This window comes from Dendrobates tinctorius, unplaced genomic scaffold (genome assembly GCF_039654945.1).
Source record: "Dendrobates tinctorius isolate UK_male_01 unplaced genomic scaffold, ASM3965494v1 ptg000138l, whole genome shotgun sequence".
NCBI lineage: Eukaryota > Metazoa > Chordata > Amphibia > Anura > Dendrobatidae > Dendrobates > Dendrobates tinctorius.
In genome coordinates this window covers 4314372-4338642 of record NW_027361806.1, presented here as the reverse complement: position 1 = coordinate 4338642, position 24271 = coordinate 4314372, and the positions used below count along the sequence as shown (strand labels likewise).

General features: G+C 46.7%; 1 protein-coding gene across 3 annotated transcripts in view; it reads left to right on the top strand.

The window, feature by feature from the left end:
- The window catches only part of GPBP1L1 (GC-rich promoter binding protein 1 like 1), a 44459-nt gene extending 30853 nt beyond the window's left edge, over nucleotides 1–13606 (top strand). For all 3 annotated transcript variants that reach the window (XM_073544463.1, XM_073544461.1, XM_073544462.1), the window contains 6 exons: nucleotides 7008–7201; nucleotides 7401–7517; nucleotides 7947–8105; nucleotides 8817–8947; nucleotides 9650–9752; nucleotides 12567–13606. In XM_073544463.1, the coding sequence (XP_073400564.1) occupies nucleotides 7008–7201; nucleotides 7401–7517; nucleotides 7947–8105; nucleotides 8817–8947; nucleotides 9650–9752; nucleotides 12567–12704 (842 nt within the window). In that variant the 3' untranslated portion in view covers nucleotides 12705–13606. The remainder of the gene's footprint in view (nucleotides 1–7007; nucleotides 7202–7400; nucleotides 7518–7946; nucleotides 8106–8816; nucleotides 8948–9649; nucleotides 9753–12566) is intronic.
- Nucleotides 13607–24271: the final 10665 nt, after the last annotated feature.

Here is a 24271-nt window from a genome sequence, read left to right as displayed (position 1 = left end):
TTCTTCCCCTGGAAGCGCGCGTTCTCCCATTCCTCTCAGGCGGTCGCCATCTTCCCAGCCTGTCAGCCGGACGCAGTTCTGTCAGCCGGATATCGCTCTCTGGGCCCGTCAGCCGGATTTCGCTCTGACCTGCAGACAAGCCGGATAGCATTGTCTCTGGGGACACCGGACTGTGAGTAGCGCTGCATCTGCCTTCTGTCCCCCAACCTTCCGGCACTACCTCAGTTATCACTATGTCTAACTCTAAATCTGATCGTGCCCGCTCTACGGCTCCCCCCTGCACTCTAGTCAAGTACTTTGCGTGCTCTTCTTGCAATCGCAAACTTCCCTCAGGTCAGTCCACTCCCCTCTGCCTGGACTGTAGCAATCCAATTCAGCCTGACGCCGCGCAGGAGCCATCTATGGCCCCATGTGAGAGTGAACCCCCCATTCCTGGCTGGGCTTCATCTTTCTCAATCAGTGGCAGACCTCACCAGGGTGTCTCAGTCCCTGGTAGCTGCTCTGGATAAGTTGCCCCTGGACACTTCTGCAGGGTCCAGCAGGTCTCAAGAGATTCCGTCTGAGTCAGCCAGCGTTAGTCGCAAAAGACCCAGGCAGGATCTCCAGCCGGAATCCTCCCCTCGTCCCATCTCACCGCATAGTCCGTCTCAGCAGCCTCCTTCCCGGGCCTCCTCTCCCGAGTCAGGTGAAGCGTTCTCGGACAGGTCTTCTGAGGGGATTTTAGAGCTGGATTCGAACATGAAGGTTACGGTGCAGAACCTCATTGCAGCGATTCACCAGACCTTCGAGATTGCTGACCCCCCTGCGAAATCCTCAGATCAGGAGGTTTCGTTCAGACGGGCGGAAACACCCTCCAGGGTATTTCCTTTCCATTCCGAGTTTGGAAAGATTTTTACCAGGGAAAGACAAGATCCGACCAGACGCTTTCAAAGAGGGAAGCGTCTCGGCGTACTGTACCCATTTGCTAAAGAGCTCACGGACAACTGGGCTGCTTCTCCCTCGGTGGACCCACCCGTGTCCAGACTTTCTAATAACACGGTTCTCCCGCTTTCAGGCGTGGCGGCTCTAAAGGATTCTAATGATAGGATTATACACTCACTGGCCACTTTATTAGGTACACCATGCTAGTAACGGGTTGGACCCCCTTTTGCCTTCAGAACTGCCTCAATTCTTCGTGGCAGAGATTCAACAAGGTGCTGGAAGCATTCCTCAGAGATTTTGGACCATATTGACATGATGGCATCACACAGTTGGCGCAGATTTGTCGGCTGCACATCCCTGATGCGAATCTCCCGTTCCACCACATCCCAAAGATGCTCTATTGGATTGAGATCTGGTGACTGAGGAGGCCATTTGAGTACAGTGAACTCATTGTCATGTTCAAGAAACCAATCTGAGATGATTCGAGCTTTATGACATGGCGCATTATCCTGCTGAAAGTAGCCATCAGATGCCTGTTCTTAGCTGAGAGGAGTGGTACCCAGTGTGGTCTTCTGCTGCTGTAGCCCATCTGCCTCAAAGTTCGACGCACTGTGCGTTCAGAGATGCTCTTCTGCCTACCTTGGTTGTAACGGGTGGCAATTTGAGTCACTGTTGCCTTTCTATCAGCTCGAACCAGTATGCCCATTCTCCTCTGACCTCTGGCATCAACAAGGCATTTCCGGCCACAGAACTGCCGCTCACTGGATTTTTTTTCTTTTTCGGACCATTCTCTGTAAACCCTACAGATGGTTGTGCGTGAAAATCCCAGTAGATCAGCAGTTTCTGAAATACTCAGACCAGCCCTTCTGGCACCAACAATCATGCCACGTTCAAAGGCACTCAAATCACCTTTCTTCCCCATACTGATGCTCGGTTTGAACTGCAGGAGATTGTCTTGACCATGTCTACATGCCTAAATGCACTGAGTTGCCGCCATGTGATTGGCTGATTAGAAATTAAGTCTTAACACACAGTTGGACAGGTGTACCTAATAAAGTGGCCAGTGAGTGTAGAATCCCTAGCTAAGTCCGCCTTCAAAGCGGCGTCAGCGGCAGTATGTCCAAGCTTTGCTTCGTCTTGGGCAGCAAAAGCCATAGCGACTTGGCCAGAGGATCTTCGTCAGGGCATCCTAGATAAAGCACAACCAGAGCGATTGGCCGATCTCGCCAATCAGATTTCCCATGCGGGGGATTATCTGCTTTCTGCTTCTTTGGATGCCGCATCCTGCGCCGTTCAGGCGGCAAGCAACGTTGTGGCAATCCGACGTACAATTTGGCTCAAGGCCTGGCAGGCGGACTTGTCTACTAAGAAGTCTCTTACTAATCTGCCTTTTCAGGGAGTATCCCAATTGGACCAGATTATTAAGGACGCCACCGTAGGCACGAGTTCCCTTCTCCCTCAGTCTAAGCCTCGCAGACCTCCACTAAGGCGTCAGTTTCGACCCTTTCGGGCTTTCCGCCGTTTCAATACGGCGGAGAACCCATCCAACCAACAAAGACCACAGGCGCGCCAAGATAGAAAGTTTCCTTCAGACCCACTCCTTCCTGGCGATCCCACTCTTCTCAGGGCAGACCATCCAGATCCAGGTCTGGACGGTCTACATCTGCATGACTATCGTCAGACTCCCGAGGGTCCCTTCCGATTGGGAGGTCGACTTCTCTTCAGGGACGTTTGGCTGGCCTCAGTAGAGAACGCTTGGGTCAGGGAGGTTGTATCGTCAGGATACAAGATAGTTTGTTTCTCTTCCACCGAATCGTTTCTTTGAATCCCGTCCTCCAAAGGATCCAGCCTTGATTCCGGGGTTCTTTACGGCCATCACCTCTCTCCTCAGTTCCGGGGTGATTGTGCCCGTTCTCGTCTCGGAGCGGTTCACAGGATTTTATTCAAACCTTTTTGTGGTGCCGAAAAAAGGCGGGGCGGTCCGACCCATCTTGGATCTCAAGCTTCTCAACGAGAGTACGCCTTCGCCACTTCCGGATGGAGTCGGTTCGTTCGGTGATCGCTTCCATGGAGGAGCAGGAATTCATGTGTTCAATAGACATCCAAGATGCCTATCTACATGTTCCCATATTCTCCGGACTTCAGAAGTTCCTGCGGTTTGCGATTCGCCAGGAACATTACCAGTTCGTCGCGCTGCCCTTCGTTCTCGCCACTGCACCCAGAGTCTTCACGAAGATCATGGCTGCGCTGATGGCCTTGTTGAGGATCAGAGGTCTCGTTCTTTTTCCGTACCTCGATGATATTCTGATCAAAGCTTCCTCTTTTCAACAGGCTCGCCTAAGTTTGACGATCGTCCTAGACACCCTTTCCAATTTCGGGTGGATCGTCAACAGGAAAAAGTCTTGTCTGATTCCTTCTCAACGTCTTGTGTTTCTGGGCCTACTGTTTGACACACGTCGGTCAAGGGTCTTTCTTCCACGAGAGAAGATTATTTCCCTGCAGCAGGATGTACGATCGCTGCAGACCACACGATTTCCGTCCCTCCGAACAGCTATGAGGGTCCTGGGAAAGATGGTGGCGGCGATAGAGGCAGTTCCCTTTGCCCAATTTCACGCCAGACCTCTCCAGCACGCCATTCTGTCGAGGTGGAACAGGTCGGCTCTGTCCCTGGATCGCCCTGAACGTCTTTCATGCCGGGTCAAGCGGTTACTCAACTGGTGGTTGACGTCACCTCTTATCCACTTGGGTCAGTCTTTTCTTCCCATTCACTGGCAGATTGTAACAACGGATGCCAGCCTCCTCGGCTGGGGTGCAGTGTTCCGCCATCACACTGTTCAGGGTCGTTGGTCGACTCAGGAATCAGCCCTGCCGATCAACGTCCTAGAGATACGAGCGATCCATCTGGCTCTCGTCCACTGGGAGAGGCTCCTCAGGGGCCTGCCAGTCCGGATTCAGACAGACAATGCCACAGCGGTGGCATATGTCAACCGCCAAGGAGGGACACGGAGTGTCTCAGCCCTGGCAGAAGTGTCCAAGATCCTTCAGTGGGCAGAGATTTCGGTACCGACAATCTCCGCGGTACACCTTCCCGGCGTAGACAACTGGGCCGCGGACTTTCTCAGCCGCGAGGGTCTCGCGGCAGGAGAGTGGTCCCTACATCCGGAGGTCTTTCTTCAGCTCTGCAGTCGTTGGGGAACCCCGGACGTAGATCTGCTAGCTTCTCGCCTCAACAGGAAGGTCCCACAGTTTGTATCCAGAGCTCGAGATCCTCTCGCAGTGGGCGCCGACGCTCTGGTCATTCCTTGGTCACAGTTCGAGCTCCCCTACCTGTTTCCTCCCCTGCCTCTTCTTCCCAAGCTGTTGAAGATCAAAGCAGAAGGAATTCCAGTCATTCTCATCGCCCCGAATTGGCCCAGAAGGTCTTGGTTCGCGGACATTGTCAACCTTCTCGCGGACGCCCCCTGGAAGCTTCCAGACAGGGCAGATCTGCTGTCTCAAGGTCCGATTTGCCACCCCAATTCTCGGCCGCTCAATTTAACGGCGTGGCTGTTGAGACCGAGGTTTTGAAACGAGCAGGATTCTCCGGTCGTGTAATTCATACCATGATCCGAGCCAGGAAGACATCATCTTCCAAAATTTACTACCGTACTTGGAAGGCCTATTTCACTTGGTGTGAGGCCAATAACATCGCGCCTATGTGCTTTTCGCTCCCTTCCGTTCCGGCGTTTCTTCAGGCAGGGCTGGATGCGGGGCTTGCTCTCAGTTCCTTGAAGGGTCAAGTTTCGGCGCTGTCCATTTTATTTCAGAAGACTTTGGCCTCCCGCACTCAGGTCAAAACCTTTCTTCAGGGCGTGGCTCACACGGCTCCTCCGTATCGAGCGCCCGTGGATCCATGGGATCTTAATCTGGTTCTTGAGGTTCTGCAAGGTTCTCCCTTTGAACCGCTCAGAGAAGTCTCCCTTTCCCTTCTCTCCTGGAAGGTAGCCTTTCTGGTGGCCATCACCTCCATCCGGCGCGTGTCGGAATTGGCGGCTCTTTCTTGCCGCTCTCCTTTTCTGGTACTTCACCAGGACAAGGTAGTGCTGCGGCCTCCGCCCTCTTTTCTTCCGAAGGTGGTGTCCTCCTTTCACCTCAATGAGGATATTGTTCTGCCGTCCTTCTGTCCGAGTCCAACTCATCCTCGGGAGCGGTCCCTGAACAAGCTGGATCTGGTCAGGGCGATGAGAATCTATCTGTCTAGGACATCTTCCTTGCGAAAGACAGACTCTCTTTTCGTCATTCCAGATGGGGCGCGGAAAGGTCACCCGGCTTCCAAAGCTACTATTGCTCGCTGGATCAGATCGGAAATTTTGGAGGCCTACCGGGTTAAGCATCGAGTGGCCCCTCCGGGGATCAGAGCGCACTCTACCCGGGCAGTGGGTGCTTCCTGGGCGGTACGTCACAGAGCCTCCGCGCTGCAGCTTTGCAAAGCGGCAACCTGGTCTTCGGTTCACACGTTTGTGAAATTCTACAGGGTCCACACCAACGCTTCGGCGGACACCAGCCTAGGTAGAAGGATTCTGCAGGCAGCGGTGGTGAGTCCACTGGCCTGATGGAAGTTTGTTTCCCACCCCAGGGACTGCTTTGGGACGTCCCATGGTCTGTGTCCCCCAATAAGGCGAACGAGAAAACAGGATTTTTGGGTTGCTTACCGTAAAATCTGTTTCTCGGAGTCTTCATTGGGGGACACAGCACCCTCCCATGTTCTACAACTCCTGTTCTTACTTTGGTTGATTTGGTTACAGTTGAGTTGTTTGTTCTGTTTTCAATCTATTCTGTTACTTCTCCTACTGCTTTCTCACTAACTGAGGAATTCCCTGCCGGTCGGTGGGGTGTACACTGCGGAGGAGGAGCTAACTTTTTTTGTGCATAGTGTCAGCCTCCTAGTGGCAGCAGCATACACCCATGGTCTCTGTGTCCCCCAATGAAGGCTCCGAGAAACAGATTTTACGGTAAGCAACCCAAAAATCCTGTTATTGCTAGTGATATCGCTTAGTGTGACATGCCCTTTAGGTGCATTATTTCTGCTCTTACCAGTGTTGTCAGGAAGCATTCGGTTTTGTAATAGAGGGAGAGTGGCTCTGGCCACCAGCCAGTTGTTTTTAAGGAAAATCCAAAGCTTCCCTTGCTCAGTGTAGGAGGTGTTTGTATGGGAAGACCCTAACAGAGCAATTCTATCCACAGCTGACCCTTGACATTGGCCTCTGATATTTTTGCCCAATATATTTAACTTGGTGACCAAGCCAAATTTTACAATTTTGACCACTGTCACTTTGAGGTCCTAACTCTGGAACGCTTCAACAGATCCCACTGATTCTGAGATTTTGTTTGTTTTTTTTTTTTGCGTGACACATTGTACTTCTTGATAGTAGTAAAAATGTCTTCAGTATGACTTGCGTTTATTTATGAAAAACACAAATTTTGCAAATTTTGAAAACGTTGTAATTTTCAATCTTTTAATTTTTGTTCCCTTAAACCAGAGAGATGTCACACAAAATAGTTCCTTAATAACATTTCCCACATGTCTACATAAGCACAATTTTGGAAACATAATTTTTTTTTTTTTTTTTTTTTTTTTTTTAGGAAGTTATAAGGGTTAAAAGTTGATCCGCAATTTCTCATTTTTTTCCAACAAAATTGTGACTCCATTTCTCTCGCTTCTGATATTAGATCATGACAGAGGAGAGAAATTAATTTTAAATCAGACTTTTTGTTTTTGCTATCGCCATTATTCGGTGAATAACTGCGATCAGGGGACCATAAAACCTGGCCCTGACCATGTTCTACAGGGTCTCCACTGCATCCAGTAGCAGCTAAGACCCCAGAGATTTTCTGACACCGAGGGGGCATTATACTCTTATTTCTCAGCGCCGTTAAAAAGCGTTGCTGAGGGATAAGTACCCCTAACTGCCGCCTTTAAAAGACGTATCGCCGGTCATTAAAGGGGTAAAGTTTTGATTGCAGTTGGGTAGCCCATTAAAATGTCAATGTGCTATGTTGGCTGCCCTTTTATTTATTTGCATTTTATTTTTTATTGTTTTATAAAGAAAATCCTCCCAGTTCCAAGCAGCCCCTCAAGATGCTGGTCATCAAAAAGATCTCAAAGGACGATCCATCCGCTTTCTCTGCTGCATTTGCATCTCCTGTACCTCACCTTTCCAATGGAAACAACAAGACCAGCCCCTCCGGGCCAATCATGTACAAAAATCTGGTTCCCAAACCGGCGACCTCATCCACTAAGGTAATAATGTCTGTAGTCATTGAATCTCCTTAACAGGCAAAAAAAATGTCATAAACCAACTTTCCGTACAAAGGTTACATCTGCTGGAAGTATATGTATGCGCCCCAAAAAAATAGGACTATAAACTTTTTTTTTTTCCTAAGTGTCTCTTCTAATTCTATGTAAAAACGCGATTACCGATGCTCTTCATCTTTTACAGCCTGGCCCCTGGAAGGCAAATGGCCGGGAGCCCAAATCCAGCTCGTTTTTCAACAGAGATTCCTCTTTCACCAGCCCAGTGTTGGCCCCAGCACCTGTATTGACCTCCCCAAAAGAGGTAACGTACCAGTTAGATATGTGCTGTATATGTATGTTTGCATTACTGCCTTAGTAATCGGTGATCGCCGTGATGTATTGCATCCTTTTTAGTTCCGTCTTTTTGCAATGATCTCAAAGAAAGAAAAAAAAAAAAAATCTGGTATATCCTATTATTCTCGGCACTGCTGAGTTTCCCCTTTTTGGATTCTTCACTCGGGCACTATATGCAGGGATTTGTAAGTGCAGAACATGGGACACGATTTGTGTCTGTGGTCGTTAAACATCTTACATCGCTTAATAAGCTTGAAAAAAGGCACTAAGTCCTTCACGTGCAGCCCGTACAGGGTCCTGCCAAAGTACGGAGGCCATTGAGCAGCGCAGTGTTTGATCCGCTATTACGTGACTTTCTTTGGTGATGAGATCTTCTCTTTTCTGTTGCTTTCCCCAGGGCACTGCCAGTGTTACCCCACCACTGGAGCACAGCATCTCGCGTCTCACCCGTATGACTCGACGAGTCCCTGACAAAAAGAGCGAATTTCTGAAGGCACTAAAAGATGAGCAAGATGCCGACCAGTCTGAAGACAGAGATACCGATAAACTGGAAGATGTAAGATGCATAACCTGCATTCAGATCACTTGTCAATAAGTCCTCCTTTGATAAGCAAAGTATGTGAACCCTCAGTCACCTCCATGCGTAACCATGGCTGTTCACACAGGGGATGTGTTTAGCAGCTGCTGGTTTCGGATCTTGCCTGCAGGGATCTATTGTAGCTGGGTGTCCAGCTGTTGCAAAACTCCGGTTGTCCGGGCATGTTGGGAGCTGCAGTTTTGCAAAATTGAAGACCCATACACACAAATTATGGCTTTTCTCTTTAGTCTTTTCTGTGCAAACGATCCATGAGGCTCCTGATGACTGACTAGTTCTTGTACATTCATAACTTCTAGAAACAGTTGTTGGCTCTGTTTAGTTTTGCACCAGAGCATATGACCTATATCTGTTATGGCCACTACTTTGTCTTGGCGGTGGTTGATGTTGTACGGCTCCGGTCTGGCTCATGAAGGTGCCTGGGAGCCATTCACAAAACACAGTGCAACTCATTCTGCCGTCTGTCTGAAGATACTGGGGCGGTCTGCTAAATTTACCAAACCTTTTCGTCCCACAGCCAATCCAGAGGACAAGAGGAGTGTCCCCCTATCATATATACGTACTAATTGATGATGATCATCACAAAAATAGATTAGATTTTCCTTGTATTTACCTAGTTCCTTGCACTAGTAGTTGGTTACACTGCAATATCTTTTGACTTGTTTTGTGTAGGTGCAGACTCCATTGGATCATAATGACAACTCTGCCGAGCACATTAATGTAGGCGGCCATCACAATGGTATCTCTGGCTCTGGAGACGAGAGAAGGGATCGGCTGTCATACTCACTGGAAGCAGAACACCGGTAAGAGTTAATATGGATCACAACAATGCAGACACCACTGATATTGTCAGATCCAACATGTTTTCGCTCCTCCTACTTTGTTTTCTTTGTCCTCTTACCATTATAGACTCGTATCTGCATAGCTTTACATAGGTTGAAAAAGACCTCTGTCCATTACGTTCAACCTTTCTCCACCAACTGTACATTTTGTCACTAATTTCACTATAACCCACAATGTCGTGTATCGAGGAAATCATCCAGCCCTTGTATAAAAGCTGTTCCAGTGTCTGCCACTATTACCTCTTGTGGTCAGCATTCCACAGTCTGACTGCTCTAACTGTAAAGAACCCTTTCCTATTAGCTGCTGTAAACTCCTTTCTTCCACCTGTAATTACTGTGGCAATGCAAAAATAAACTAATGGTGACTGTAATTTAGAGTAATATCTTCCAATCTAATTGCTTGCCTGGAAACCCCCCCCCCCCCCAAAAAAAAAAAAAAAAAATCTATAACCTGCTCTTTACTACTTGAAGTAATTGCACCGTGAAATTGTAATCTGAGCCTGATCTATTGTGAAACGAACCTGCAGACTGGTGCCTTCTGTAATATAATTACTGCATCACATTGCCTCTGCATTGTACAATTTTATTTGAGATATTTTAATTTATTAAATTTGTAGTAGTATCATTTTTATTTTATTTCTATTTTGTTTTATTTGCTTTCAGGCTTTTGAAAGAAATGGGATGGCAGGAGTCTCCAGAAAACGACGAAGATTGTCTGCCCCTAACGGAGGAGGAACTGCAGGAGTTTCACATTAAATCCCAGCAGGTAAATGTGATTTGCTGGAATTGTTGATCTTGACACTGGTTAAAGTGCAGATCGGCAATATTTGTAGTCAGCGGCTATTAATGCCCCTTGGGGTATGTTCACGTGTTAAGTATTTGCAGACATTTCTGCATCAATGTGTTTTGTGCATAAATACTTGCAGCTCTGCCTCATTTTTGACATTCATTTTTTTTTTTTCTTTTCATTCGTTTACAATGGGTGGGTGAAAATAGAATCATAGAATCGTAGAGTTGGAAGGGACCTCCTGGGCCATCTGGTCCAACCCCCTGCTCAAAGCAGGATTCGCTAAATCATCCCAGTCAGATGTCTGTCCAGCCTCTGTTTGAAGACTTCCATTGAATGAGAACTCACCACTTCTCGTGGCAGCTTGTTCCACTCATTGATCACTCCAACTGTCAAAAAGTTTTTTCTAATATCTAATCTGTCTCCCCTCCCATTCAGTTTCATCCCATTGCTTCTAGTCTTTCCTTGTGCAAATGAGAATAAAGTTGATCCTTCTACAATGTGACAGCCCTTTAGATATTTGTAGACAGCTATTAAGTCTCCTCTCAGTCTTCTCTTTTGCAAACTAAACATTCCCAAATCCTGCAACCTTTCCTCATAAGACAGGGTTTGCAGACCGGTCACCATTCTGGTCGCTCTTTTCTGAACTTGCTCCAGTTTGTTGATGTCTTTTTTAAAATGTGGTGCCCAAAACTGGACACCATATTCCAGATGAGGTCTAACCAAAGAGGAGTAGAGGGCAATAATGACTTCACGTGATCTAGACTGTATGCTTCTGTTAATACATCCCAGAATTGCATTTGCCTTTTTTGCTGCTGCATCACACTGTTGACTCATATTCAGTCTGTGATCTATTAGTATACCCAAGTCTTTTTCACATGTGCTGTTGCTTAGCCCTTTTCCTCCCATTCTGTATATGCTTTTTCATTTTTATTGCCCAGATGTAGTACTTTGCATTTTTCCCTGTTAAAAACCATTCTGTTAGTTGCTGCCCACTTCTCCAGTTTTTTTATATCTTTTTGAATCCTCTCTCTCTCTTCTCTAGTATTAGCTATCCCTCCTAGCTTTGTGTCATCAGCAAATTTAATCAGTTTACCCGCAATTCCTTCATCTAAATCATTGATAAAGATGTTGAACAATACAGGGCCCAGGACAGAGCCCTGTGGTACCCCACTTGAGACATTCTTCCAACTGGATGTGCAGCCATTTACGACCACTCTTTGGGTCCGATCACTAAGCCAGTTATGAATCCACCTAACAGTTGCCTTGTCCATTCCATACTTAGTCATTTTTTCAATAAGGATTGTATGAGATACTTTGTCAAATGCTTTGCTGAAGTCAAGATATACTATATCTACAGCATTTCCTTGATCCACCCAATCAGTGATTCCGTCATAGAAGGAAATTAAGTTAGTCTGACATGACTTATTAGTTACAAACCCATGCTGACTCTGTTTAATCACTTCATTCTTATCCAGGTACTGATATACATGTTGTTTAATAATTTGTTCAAAGATCTTTCCTGGTATAGAAGTCAGACTCACCGGCCTATAGTTGCCTGGGTCCACCTTCTTCCCCTTTTTGAAGATAGGAACAACATTTGCTCTTCTCCAGTCTTCTGAGACTTCTCCTGTTCTCCAAGAATTTTCAAAGATTATGGAGAGGGGTTCAAAAATTTCTTCTGCTATCTCCTTCAGTACTCTGGGGTGTAATTCATCTGGACCTGGAGACTTGAATTCATTTAGGTTAGCTAAGTGTTTCCTCACTATCTTTCTGTTTATAGATATCCTGGATTCTTCTATACCCTTAATAGGACAGTGAAGAACAGTTGATGTTGCGTTTCCTTTCTGAGAGAAAACAGATGCAAAATAGGAATTTAAAAGTTCGGCCTTCTCAACATCCTGTCTTACCATTTCATCATTTTCATCCTGTAAAAATCCTATAGCATCTTTGACTTTTCTTTTACTTTTGACATATCCCCAAAATCCTTTATTATTGCTTTTGACATCTCTTGCAAGCCTCAATTCATTTTCAGCTTTAGCTAATCTGATTTGTGCCCTGCAGGTTCTGCAGACAGCATTATATTCTTCTTTAGATATGCCTCCCTCTTTCCATTTTATAAACATTTTTTTTCTTCCTTTTTAGCATGTGCTTAAGTTCTGTGTTCATCCATCCTGGTTTCCTTAAATGCTTCCTATTCTTCCCTCTTTTCGGAATTGTTAACAATTGTGCTTTGAGAATTTCATTTTTCAAGATTTCCCATCCTTCCTGGACATTTTTGTCTTTAAGGATATCCAGCCATTGGATCCCTCCAATTCTCTTTCTGAATCCCTTAAAATCTGCCTTTCTGAAATCTAACCTTGACGTCTGAGTCTTCACAGGTCTTCCTCCTCTAGTTATCCAAAATTCCAAAATAGCATGGTCGCTAACTCCTAGGGTCCCAGCCACTTTTACCTCCTCAACCATTTCCTCCCTGTTTATAAGGATTAGATCCAAGGTAGCAGTTCCCCTTGTTTTCTCCCCTACCTTTTGGAAGATAAAGTTGTCAGCAAGAGAGGATAAGAATTTCCTTGACCTGTTAGTTTTGCCTGAGAGAGATTAAGAATTGACATGCTACAAGTCACATCTGGAAGGAAAAAAATAAGCAACACGTGCAAGAGATTCTAGAAATATTCACTTTGCTGGGACAGTATACTGTTTGGTTTTTTTAAGTAATGCAATGCGGTCACGCTTCCTGTCACTTTGATTGAATTTCCTAAAAAGTTGTATTTTTTTTTTTTTTTTGTCTTAAAGCTAAGAAGAAATGGCTTCCTCAGACAGCCCCGAAGATGTGCTCTGCTCTTTGATTGGCGTGTCCCTCTGACCCCGGACCCCAGCGAGTGCTCAGACTCCGACACAAGCAGCACAGACACCTCAGACGATGAATCTTGAAAGTTTTAAAGAAAAAAAAAAAAAAAAAAAACACAGCGAAACTCTCCTCGCTCCGTCTACTGCACTGTACCTTGTGTCCAGCCAATAGGTGAAATAAAAAAAACAAAACACGTTCTTGTGTTCCAAGGGTAGGGTTCTCTGCTACCGCGCCTTCAACTTTCAGAGTAGCTCTTGAGTATTTTGTGAAAAATGGGACATAATATCGCAGCTTTTTAGGAGTGAGGGAGGGGGAAGATGCGCTCAATGTCTTTTTTTTTTTTTTTTATGCTTCCTAAACACAAACCGTGTTTTGTATGAGCTCTGAAAGGCGAGCAGGTTGGGATTGATTTTTTTTGTTTTGTTTTTCTTTTTAACTTTTCCCGACATCATCCTCGTTTTATGGAGTATGACACAAATCATTTTGCAGGCAGCAAAGCTTCTAACTGTGCAAGTTAAATCAAAGTTAACCCACTAAAATCGATCACTGTTTGGTTAAACGTTCACTTGTTTGTTCTTATTTTTTTTTATCATCCTGAATGTGATGATACGTCCATTATCTGCAACGCTAGTAACAGCGGGTACTTTGTCTTGGAGCTCTCTAGCTTGTATTTGTTTTAAGGGGAAAATGACTTTGCATCTGTAAGATATTCAGAAGAATTGATTTCTTTTTTTTTCTTTTTTTTTTTTTTTTTTTTTCAAAGCCTTGACATTCAGGGTGGATTGTAAAATACAACCAGATTTGGGTAAAAAAAAAAAAAACAACAAAAACTTGGAAAAAAAAAGACCATTGTTGGGGAAGATTTCAGAAGATTATTTTGATAACATTATTTACAGATTAAAGAAAACTGGTTACCTGTATGTGAGGGCGACGTCAACACTGCAGCTAATAACTTGGAATAAATATTTTGCATCAGTTTGGCAAACTCATGTCTTGTCGTTTTTGTTCTAGGACGGGTAATGAGAGATCTGAGGCTAATTGTGTGTGATTCTACCTGGGGAGGTATATGGCTGAGAAGTGGAACAAAAACTGCTTGTTTCACTTGTTGCATTTGGTTTAATCTGTGTTTTTTTTCATGGATAGAACACACAGCCATTTTAGTCTGTGACTGTTCACATGTCTGTGTTTTGCGAATGGTGTCCTCAAAACGTCCATTCTGGATCTGCATCACAGATGAGTCGCCTTTGCTAGTCTATGGGGTCCATAAATATCACATTTTGGGGTGTAAAATAGCAGAAAAAAGATTTTTTTTTAAGATTGAGGGGGGTCTGTCTTATTGTCCAAATTTAAGGTATCTTACTTGAGGGCCAGCGGTGGTAGAGCGGGGTCACAGGAGGCATGGTCCCTTGCTGAGGAGGTTGGAGGGGCAGTGCTGCAGTCCCCCGGAGTATGATGCTGCGGGTCCGGTGTCATCGGTGAGGCAGAGCATGGAGCAGGGACCCTGCCTCAGGATGCTGGTGGTAGGAATGTGGTGACACTGCGGCCCAGTGTCCACGGCGAGCAGAGCTGAGAGCATCACCGGTTTCTCGGAGGCCCTCGGCTTCAGGAAAATGGCCACTGAGATCTCAATCTGCGTATGCGTGGCCTCCGGCGGCCATTTTCCTTAAGCCAAGGGCCGCAGAGAACTCAATCTGCGCACGCGCCGCTTCAGGATCATGGCCACAGGGAAACTGGTGATGGACTTTGCTCTGCTCGCCATGGACACCGGACCTTGGCGTCGCCACATTTCTGCCGTCGGCATCCTGAGGAACGAACCCTGCTTAGGTGCACTCTGCACCGCCGACACTGAGCCTCAGCATCGCCACACCTCTGCCACACCACTGCCGCAACCCCCCGGTAATCTTTCGTTCGGACTATAAGACTCATCTCCCCCCACATTTTCCTCCCAAATGTTTTGGGGAAAAAGTGCATCTTATAGTCCGAAAAATATGGTACTCTAAATACACACATATATATACACTCTAAATTAAAAATAATTTTTTATAAAGATGTAAAAATATAAAGTGTTATACAGTATATAATATTTAATATATACTGTATAACTTTTTATGTCTTTTATGCTGTACTGTGAATAGCGCTCTTAATAAAATATTATTTTTGGGGAAGGTGGGAGGGAGGACTCCAATAAGCAGCGACAATACCCCACCACAATGAACTGTTCTAGTTTATTTACATTAGTAAAAGTACCTTCTTTGCCCACTTATTTACATCTCTGTTGTGATCCAGCCATGATTTCTGGTCATATGGTGTACAGACATTATCATATGGTGTAGAGACCATCCCTTTAATTAGGACTTGCGCATGCATGGACAATACAGACAGCTTAGGCCACACAGGTGCAGTCTCCTCAACATATTGATGCTCCAAAATCCAATACAAGGCTGGTGTAACGTGTCTGCACCCCATGGGGTTGATAAACACTGCCGGATCTCATCGGATAATAGTGTGGTCCAGTGACCACTGTGAACAAGCGGGGAAAGCGGGTACTTTTTGCTAATGTAAGTAATTTGCATTGTTCATTTTGGTGGGGAATGTTTCTTCCTATTAAACTTTAGTTTTGGAAAACCCCTTTTAAAGGATTGGTGCCAAGTTGGGATAGAGGCTAACTTTCACATCAGGTCAGTTATTCTCGAAGGGGCTATCTGGGCACAGTGCTCAGCAGCCCTCTAGATAATGAGTGGCGTTGTGAATGCTTGACCTCAGCTCCATCCGAATGTGGATCTTTAGACCCAGTTCTTGGTGCAGGACAGTAGGGTCTCCAGTGATCAGGAATTGTTAACTTCCTAACATTATACAAACTTTTTTTTTTGATGCCTTAGTCCTAACCAATTGCTTGTACTCATTCCTTGATATTCTAGACTCCTTCCAGATGGTTACAGGTTTTTGAAACCATTGATTGAGCATCAGGTGAGTTTGGGCAGCAGACTGTGCAGATGCCGGAGAACTCGCTGGTTTTCCTTTAAGAAGGGTTTGTAACAAAAGTCCGCAGTTAATCTGTGACTGCAGACTTGTGAATCCTCAAATCGTGCACGCTGTCTGGATTCTGTGGTGCCGGCAGCAAGACCAGGTGTCGTGTTACCGCATTCATGTACGGCCACATTCAGACTAAAGGGGGTTTTACACTAAGCAATATCGCTAGCAATATCGCTAAAACGTCACTGGTTTTGTGACGTTATAGCGATATTGCTAGCGATATCGCTATGTGTGATACTTACCAGCGACCGGCTTCCCCGCTGCTCATCGCTGATCGCGCGAGAATGTCCGGCTCCATTTCTCGTCGGGCGCTTCCTGCTGGGCTTCCTGCTGTGACGACGAGCGACGTGTGGACGCGGGCGGGAGGACGCAGGATCGCTGTGTGTGAATGGTAAGTATCGTCCGCTGCGTCGCTGCTGCATCGCTGTGAGATCTTTCTGTATGAAAGCTCACTAGCGATCATTTAGCGATGCACCAGCGATCCTGACCGGGTCGGATCGCTGGTTGGATCGCTGGTGCATCGCTAAATGTAAAAGGGCCTTAAACCTGTTTGGCCTCTCTCAATTCAGTTGTATTGATCACGTCTAGTCGGGATGTGACTGGGGGGTATGCAAATCGCATACATGTGGTAACATGACGTCAGAAAATCCTCACCTCATACTCCGGTGCGGATGATGTGAGGATTCACACTGTCACGTAGATTGACCTCAGCCTTTTCTGCCAACTATGGACAACCCCTTTAAGTTTGGCATGGGAAGCGTTCATTTACTCAAGCTCCTATACAGTAACACACATGCACATAGACCCGAGTGTAAAAAAAACTTACGATAACTTTATACTATTGAATATTTAATAATCAAAAAGCCTAACGGTGGAATTCCTGGAAGAATCGTTTTGAGGGAACGTTCTGCAACTAAAACATTAAATCTTCAGGTGTGCACCAATGTGATCGGCCGCTGAATATGTGGAGAAGGAAAGTTCCAGACCTTTTTTTATTACTTGTTAGGACATGGTTGCCAAGATCAAACTCCACGTGTGGGACGACAGGAACACCTATTATTTCTGAACACTTTTTCGGTGATTACTTTGTATCCCCGTTCATACTGCACCCACGCACACATGACGCACCATTTGAAAGGTAAACTTGCCCCCTTCACCAAGAAAAGAGCCAAACCACACATCCACGATTTGATCACAAAATACAGTATAAACATGAATTTTCATAAACCTGCAGAAAGACACAATGGCCTGCAGGTGGCGCCTCTATTTATCAGAACAACTTATTATATTACTAAGCTACATATAAATACCTGTCTGTGTTCATCATTTCATGAAATACATTTACATTTGACCAGCTTGCTTTTTTTTAAATTGCCTGCGCCCCCAGCGACCAATGTGCGAAAATTTTGCACGGGCCAAGCTAGTCTGCTATATATTGTAATTGTTCTGTTTCTGAAACATTGACAGCTTTAGGCTTTGCTGCAGTTTAAGGCTATGTGCCCACGTTAGCGTTTTAAAACTGATACAAAACCGGACTTCTTCCCAGAAACCGCGTGTTTTTGATGCGTTTTTTTTCCGCGCGTCTTCTGGACTCATAGGAAACGGCTAAAAACGTGGCCTGAAGCAGAAAATAATGAGCATGCTGCGTTTTTAGGAGCTAAGCGTTTCCTATGCGGAAAAAAATGCATCAATTGGCGCAAAAATGCATTAAGATTAATGGGATGCTTATTTTAAGCGTTTCTGAAGTGGTTTGACCCTGAAATACGCTACAAAAACGCTTAAAAAAACGCAACATGGGCACACAGCCTTAAACACAGGTCATTTTGTGTACATACCCTCAGGAAGAGTTTTCTCATCAGAGCCAGGATTACAATGACTGATAACACCGGCTGTGATGGTGTGATATGTTATGTGGATGTCATTTTTTGTATATTCCTATTTTTAACAATTCCAGTTATTTTCATAGTGTCTTTCTTATTACATTGTAAGTCTACAGCCTCACTGTATCTGTCTCTTGATGACCCCCTGTAGTGCATTAATCCCTAAGGCCTTTTGTTCTCCTCTGGGAGGCAACTTGTTGGACTATCCCTGGACAAGGAAGGGGGTGGGGGGGAAGAACGGCAGCTGGACAGGTCAGTTCCGGTATAGACATGATGGTGAAAAGGCTGCATTTCAGAGAAGGATCCATTTTTATCCTCTGCTAGAGTTTTGGAATCTCGTTCCCTGGACATTTTATCCTGATACTGGACTGCATTCTTATTCTGGACTATCTTATCCTTTGTGTGGTGGACTGAATATGGACCTTTTCGTATTTTTTCCTGAATAAAGGTCTTGGAATTGTTCACTCTTCGCTTGCTCTGTTGATTGTGTGATACCAGAGAAGGACCCCGTGACAACTGGTGGCAGCAGTGGGATCAACAGAGCGTAACCCAATGGAGAACCACCCACAGAGTGAGTACAGAAATTGGACTGTATGCAGTTTACAGGAGAGAGCCAGAGACCTGGGCCTGAACTACCAGGGACTGACTAAAGAGGCCTTAATCGATCTACTGGTGGGTGCTAGACCGGCCACCTCCTCCCAGATGTCTGAAGGACAAGCACTGGAGACCGGGATCCCCATCCAGAAAAGCCAGTGGTTGGTGTGGTATGAAGAAGAGATGGCGGTTCTGGGCCCCGGCGTCTCTCAGGAGTACAAGGAGGAGGCTGCCCGCCAGGCACAGCGGAGACAGGAAGCAATGGAGCTTGAAAAAGGGAGTAACGCAATGTGGAGTGTAACCCCAACAATCCGGGAGCCTGCACGGATCACCCGGACAGAGTTTAAGCCATTTGATGAGGCTTCTGGAGATGTGGAGGGGTTCTTCAAAGACTTTGAGCAGCAGTGTGCTGTGATGGAGGTGTCCCACTCTAGTTGGATGCGTTTGTTAGTGGGGCTCCTGAACGGAAGCTTGGCGGAGGCTTACCGAACCATTGATGCACTGCGGAATCGGGATTATAACATTGTAAAGCGGACTATCCTGGATTACCATGCTATCACCCCTGACTCACATAGGGCCAAGTTCCGAGACCTCCCATGCACCACGGGGGGATCGTTTAGGATGTATGCACATAAGATGTCCGATGCATGTCGGAGATGGCTGGAAGCAGAAAACGCCTTTACTGTGGAAGATGTTATACAGGCGTTCCTTATAGAACAATTTTTTGCCAAGTGCCCTGCAGAGGTACGGGAATGGGCCCGGGAGCGCACGCCATGTACCGTGGATAGAGCTGCAGCCCTGGTCGATGAAGCCCTTACTATCCGGCCGCAATGGAGGAGGCTTCAGGACAATGAACCACGGCCTGCTCCCGCGCCCCGTCCCCCTCCAATTATATCTGCCCTTCCACCTAGTCGCAAGCCGATGACAATCACGGCTCACAATCCTAGGCCCCAACAGTTCCGACCACGACCTGGGGTATTACCGAGAGGAGGTGTTATGGGTGTGGGCAACCTGGACATTTGCAGTCTGGCTGCCCCTCCAAGATTCGGAGGGAGCCCCACGCAGCCCCACCTCGTCCAGTGCATCTTGTACACTCCACCACACCTGAGGAAGAGCTTCCACCACCCCCACCAGAGTGGACCACCGACCACGGCACCATAGATACCCCTCCTGGAGTGTACGGACTCCGGCCTCTGTCCTTTAGCTACTCAGAGCAACGGCAACGCCACCTGCAGGATGTCTTTATTGATGGATACAAAGTGTCGGGATTTAGATACACGGGGGCATTCTTGACTATCGCTGACCCCCGTGTAGTTCGACCCGAGGCAATTTACCAGGGTCCGGGAATTCCCATTGTCCTGGCGGGGGGTGCCCGCAAATATATACAGCGAGCTTCTGTGCGTTTGGATTATGGTTGTGGAGAAAAACTGTGTTGGATTGGAGTTATGGGAGGATTTCCTGCAGATATCCTCCTTGGGAACGACATTGGGGAGTTACAGTGCCAATTTGTGGGAGCAGTCACCCGACTACAGGCCCTTCAAGCACTACGTCATCCGGACCCCACCGGGGAGCAACCACCACGAACCGCATCAGAGTCGGTAAGCAATACTTTCGCTGCTACTACATTGGGAGAGTCTTGGGACAGAGAGGAGTTTAGGAGAGAAATAGAGGGTGACACTACCTTAGCAGCCCTTAGGCGAAAGGCAGAAACTGGGCACATGGGAGATAATGGGGATGGCTTCACTCGAGAAAACGGACTGTATTATCGTGTAACAAAGGGCAGTGACCAGGGCAACCCTGACGCAACGACCAGGCAACTCATTGTCCCTCAGAAGTACAGGGCACAGCTACTTCAGCTGGCCCATGACATCCCCTTGGCTGGGCATCAAGGGAGAAAAAGGACTGAAAAGAGACTCACCCAAAGTTTTTACTGGCCGGGCGTCTCGCAGTCGGTAGCCCATTATTGCCGCACCTGCGATGTGTGCCAGCGAATGCGGCATTCAGGAGCTCGACATAAGGTACCCCTGCAATCCCTGCCCATAATTGAGGAACCATTTCAACGTGTAGCCGTCGACATCATAGGTCCTCTGGCCCACCCCAGCAGGTCGGGGAAAAAATATATCCTGACCGTGGTGGACTATGCCACTAGGTATCCTGAAGCTGTGGCCCTGTCCAGTATTACAGCAGTAAAGGTTGCTGAGGCCCTTGTTACCATCTTTGCCCGGGTAGGGTTTCCAAGTGAAATATTGTCAGATCAAGGCACTCAGTTCATGTCAGATCTGGTCCAGTCCCTATGGCATACCTGTGGTGTTCAAGCCATTCGCACCACCCGCAGACCAACGGACTATGTGAACGCTTTAATGGAACCCTAAAAAATATGCTGAGGGCTTTTGTTGACGTTGAAAAAGACTGGGAAAAGTACCTGCCACATCTCCTCTTCGCTTATCGGGAGGTTCCCCAAGAGTCCACAGGGTTCTCTCCCTTTGAACTACTGTTTAGCCGGAAGGTCCGTGGGCCTCTCACTCTTCCGAAAGAACATTTGGAGGGAGACATCTCAGATACCGGAATGCCTATCGTTCCCTATGTTATAGAGCTCCGAGACCGTCTCGCCCAGCTAGCTACCTTCGCTAAAGAACATCAGCGAATGGCCCAGTCCAGACAAAAAACCTGGTATGACCGTAATGCCAGGAACCGGGAATTTATGGAAGGACAGCAAGTGCTCATGATTACTGCTTCCCCTGCCAACAAGCTTCAAGCAGTGTGGGAAGGCCCTGATCAGGTTGTCAAGAAAATTAATGACACTAACTATGTTATTGCCGTGGACTCTAGTGGTCGACGACAGAAAACCGTCCACATTAACATGCTGAAAGACTACCACGACCGATCTCTGACTGTTCTAGCTGTCTGCCACCCCCCTAGTGATACCGCCAATGACGACTATCTCCCAGATCTCCTCCAGGTTGCCCAAGCGGGAGGATCACTGGAACAAGTGTCCCTGAGCTCCCATTTATCGGATATACAAAAGGAAGATATTGTCGCCGTACTAAGGCCGAGGGCTGCTGCTTTCTCCTCAAAGCCGGGGAAGACTACTCTCACCAGTCACCATGTGGAAACCCCAGGACAACGCCCCATCCAGCAAGCTGCCTACCGGGTTCCAGAGGCTGTTCAAGGCATGATAAAGAACGAACTGGAGGAGATTAAACAACTGGGAGTTATTCAGCCATCTCACAGTTCTTGGGCCTCTCCTGTGGTCCTGGTCCCCAAGAAGGATGGTACAACACGATTCTGCGTTGATTACAGACGACTAAATGATGCCACCAAGAGTGATGCTTATCCCATGCCCAGGATTGATGACCTATTGGATCGTCTGGCCAGTGCCCAATTTGTGACCACGTTAGACTTGAGCAAGGGGTACTGGCAGATACCCCTAACGGAGGACGCTCGGGAGCGCTCAGCCTTCATTACTCCATTTGGGCTTTATGAGTTCCTGGGAATGCCCTTTGGGATGAAAACTGCCCCCGCTACTTTCCAGAGACTGGTGGATCGACTGTTACAACAATGTCAGGACTTTGCCTGTGCTTACTTAGACGACATTGCCATTTTTAGCACAACCTGGGAGGAACATCTTAAACACTTGGGCATAGTGCTGTACTGTATCCTTACTGCAGGACTGACCATTCGCCCTGATAAGTGCCAAATAGGGATGGCTGAGGTGCAGTACCTCGGGCATAGAGTAGGGGGTGGGACACTAAGGCCTGAGCCTGCCAAGGTGGAAGCCATTAGCATCTGGTGTAGACCCCAGACTAAAAAGCAGGTACTTGCATTTTTAGGAACTGCTGGTTACTATTGCAAATTTGTTTCTAATTTCAGCACCTTGGCCAAGCCCCTAACCGACCTGACCCGCAAGAACATGCCTAGGAATGTGACGTGGACGACGGCATGCGAGGATGCTTTTTCAGCGTTAAAGACTGTCCTCGTCACTGCTCCTGTCTTGGCTGCCCCGGATTATAAACGCAGGTTCCTCGTGCAGACAGATGCATCCACCTTTGGGATTGGGGCAGTACTTAGCCAAGTGAACGCCGCCGGAGAAGAACATCCTGTTGCTTTTGCCAGTCGGAAACTACTGGATCGGGAAGTTGCCTATGCCACTATTGAAAAGGAGTGCCTTGCCATCGTATGGACGCAAAAAAAAAATTGCAGCCATACTTGTATGGCAGAGACTTCACAATTGTTACAGACCACAACCCCCTCACATGGCTGAATCGCGTATCAGGGACAATGGAAGATTGCTGTGGTGGAGCTTGTCCTTACAACCCTACAGCTTCTCCATCCAATACAAGCGAGGAAGCCAGCACCAGAACGCCGATGGACTGTCTCGACAAGAAGAACCATAGGCTCCCCAGGCCGACCTACCCCTACCACTGTACAAGGAACTACAAATAACTGAGCAATGTGGACTAAAGTGAGCAGGCCAGAGGTCTGTGTAGACCTCATGGCGTGCTCACTTATTATGGGGGGGAGAGGTTGTGATGGTGTGATATGTTATGTGGATGTCATTTTTTGTATATTCCGATTTTTAACAATTCCAGTTATTTTCATAGTGTTTTTCTTATTACATTGTAAGTCTACAGCCTCACTGTATCTGTCTCTTGATGACCCCCTGTAGTGCATTAATCCCTAAGGCCTTTTGTTCTCCTCTGGGAGGCAACTTGTTGGACTACCCCTGGACAAGGAAGGGGGTGGGGGGAAGAACGGCAGCTGGACAGGTCAGTTCCGGTATAGACATGATGGTGAAAAGGCTGCATTTCAGAGAGAAGGACCCATTTTATCCTCTGGTGCTAGAGTTGTGGAATCTCGTTTCCCTGGACATTTTATCCTGATACTGGACTGCATTCTTATTCTGGACTATCTTATCCTTTGTGTGGTGGACTGAATATGGACCTTTTCGTATTTTTGCCTGAATAAAGGTCTTGGAATTGTTGACTCTTTGCTTGCTCTGTTGATTGTGTGATACCAGAGAAGGACCCCGTGACACCTCTATATACAGTAGATAACACAGGATCCACCATTCACAATAGGTGATGTCACAGCTCACCTCCTCCTCCTGTACAATGACTGATAACACATCTATATACAGTAGATACCAAAGGATCTGCCATTCACAAGTGATGTCACAGCTCACCTTCTCCTCCTCTACAAAGACTGATAACACCTTTATATACCGTAGATAACACAGTATCCACCATTCACAACAGGTGATATCACAGCGCACTTCCTCCTCCTGTACAATGACTGATAACACCTCTATATACAGTAGATAACACAGGATCCACCATTCACAATAGGTGATGTCACAGCTCACCTTCTCCTCCTGTACAATGATCTTTGCACACGCTTATTAGATGCTGCAAAACAGGATCAGGATCTGAGCATTGTGGCTAATGTACAAGTGCTGTTAATTGAGTTATTCTAAGGGCTTGTTCACACGTTGCGTTTTTTGCTCAGAAAAAAAACAAAAGTAGCGTCTGTCTCCCTCTCCCAGCAAAATGAAGCTGTGAATGAGAATGAATGTCTGGAATCTCGTGCTCACGTTGCGGAGTTGTCGCTTCCAGATTGGAGGCCGCTTCTTCTCTGCAGCGCGGCCGGTCTGTCAGCATTTTTCACTCATGGAAGTGAATGTGTGAAATTTAAAAAAATGTAGCGTTTTTTTCTGCCAGGGATCTCTTGTGTTGGTGAAGAAATGTTTGCTGCAAATACCGCATTACCGTGTGCACATACCCTGAGAGAAAGCCAGCGGTGTGAAACACGGAGTATAGAAGGCAAACAGTGCAAAGTCTTTAATGAAAACCAATTACAAGAGTGATTTTTAGCCAAAAGTACACAAGTTTAAGAAAGAAAACAATGACCCCAGAGGACAGCGTAAAGCATACGACGTAAACGGTGCGCCATGCCTAATAACAACCAATGAGATAGCAGCTTTCATTGATTTTCCTGCCATATAAACACTAGAGCTGTGATCTGATTGGTCGCCATTGGCAGTAGCGCTGTCTTCATTGCTCCACAGTATGAGAGAGGTCCAGTGTATCACAAAACTGAAGCCGAGAACTAAATGACTGTGACCTACTGGACAGGACCAGCGTCAT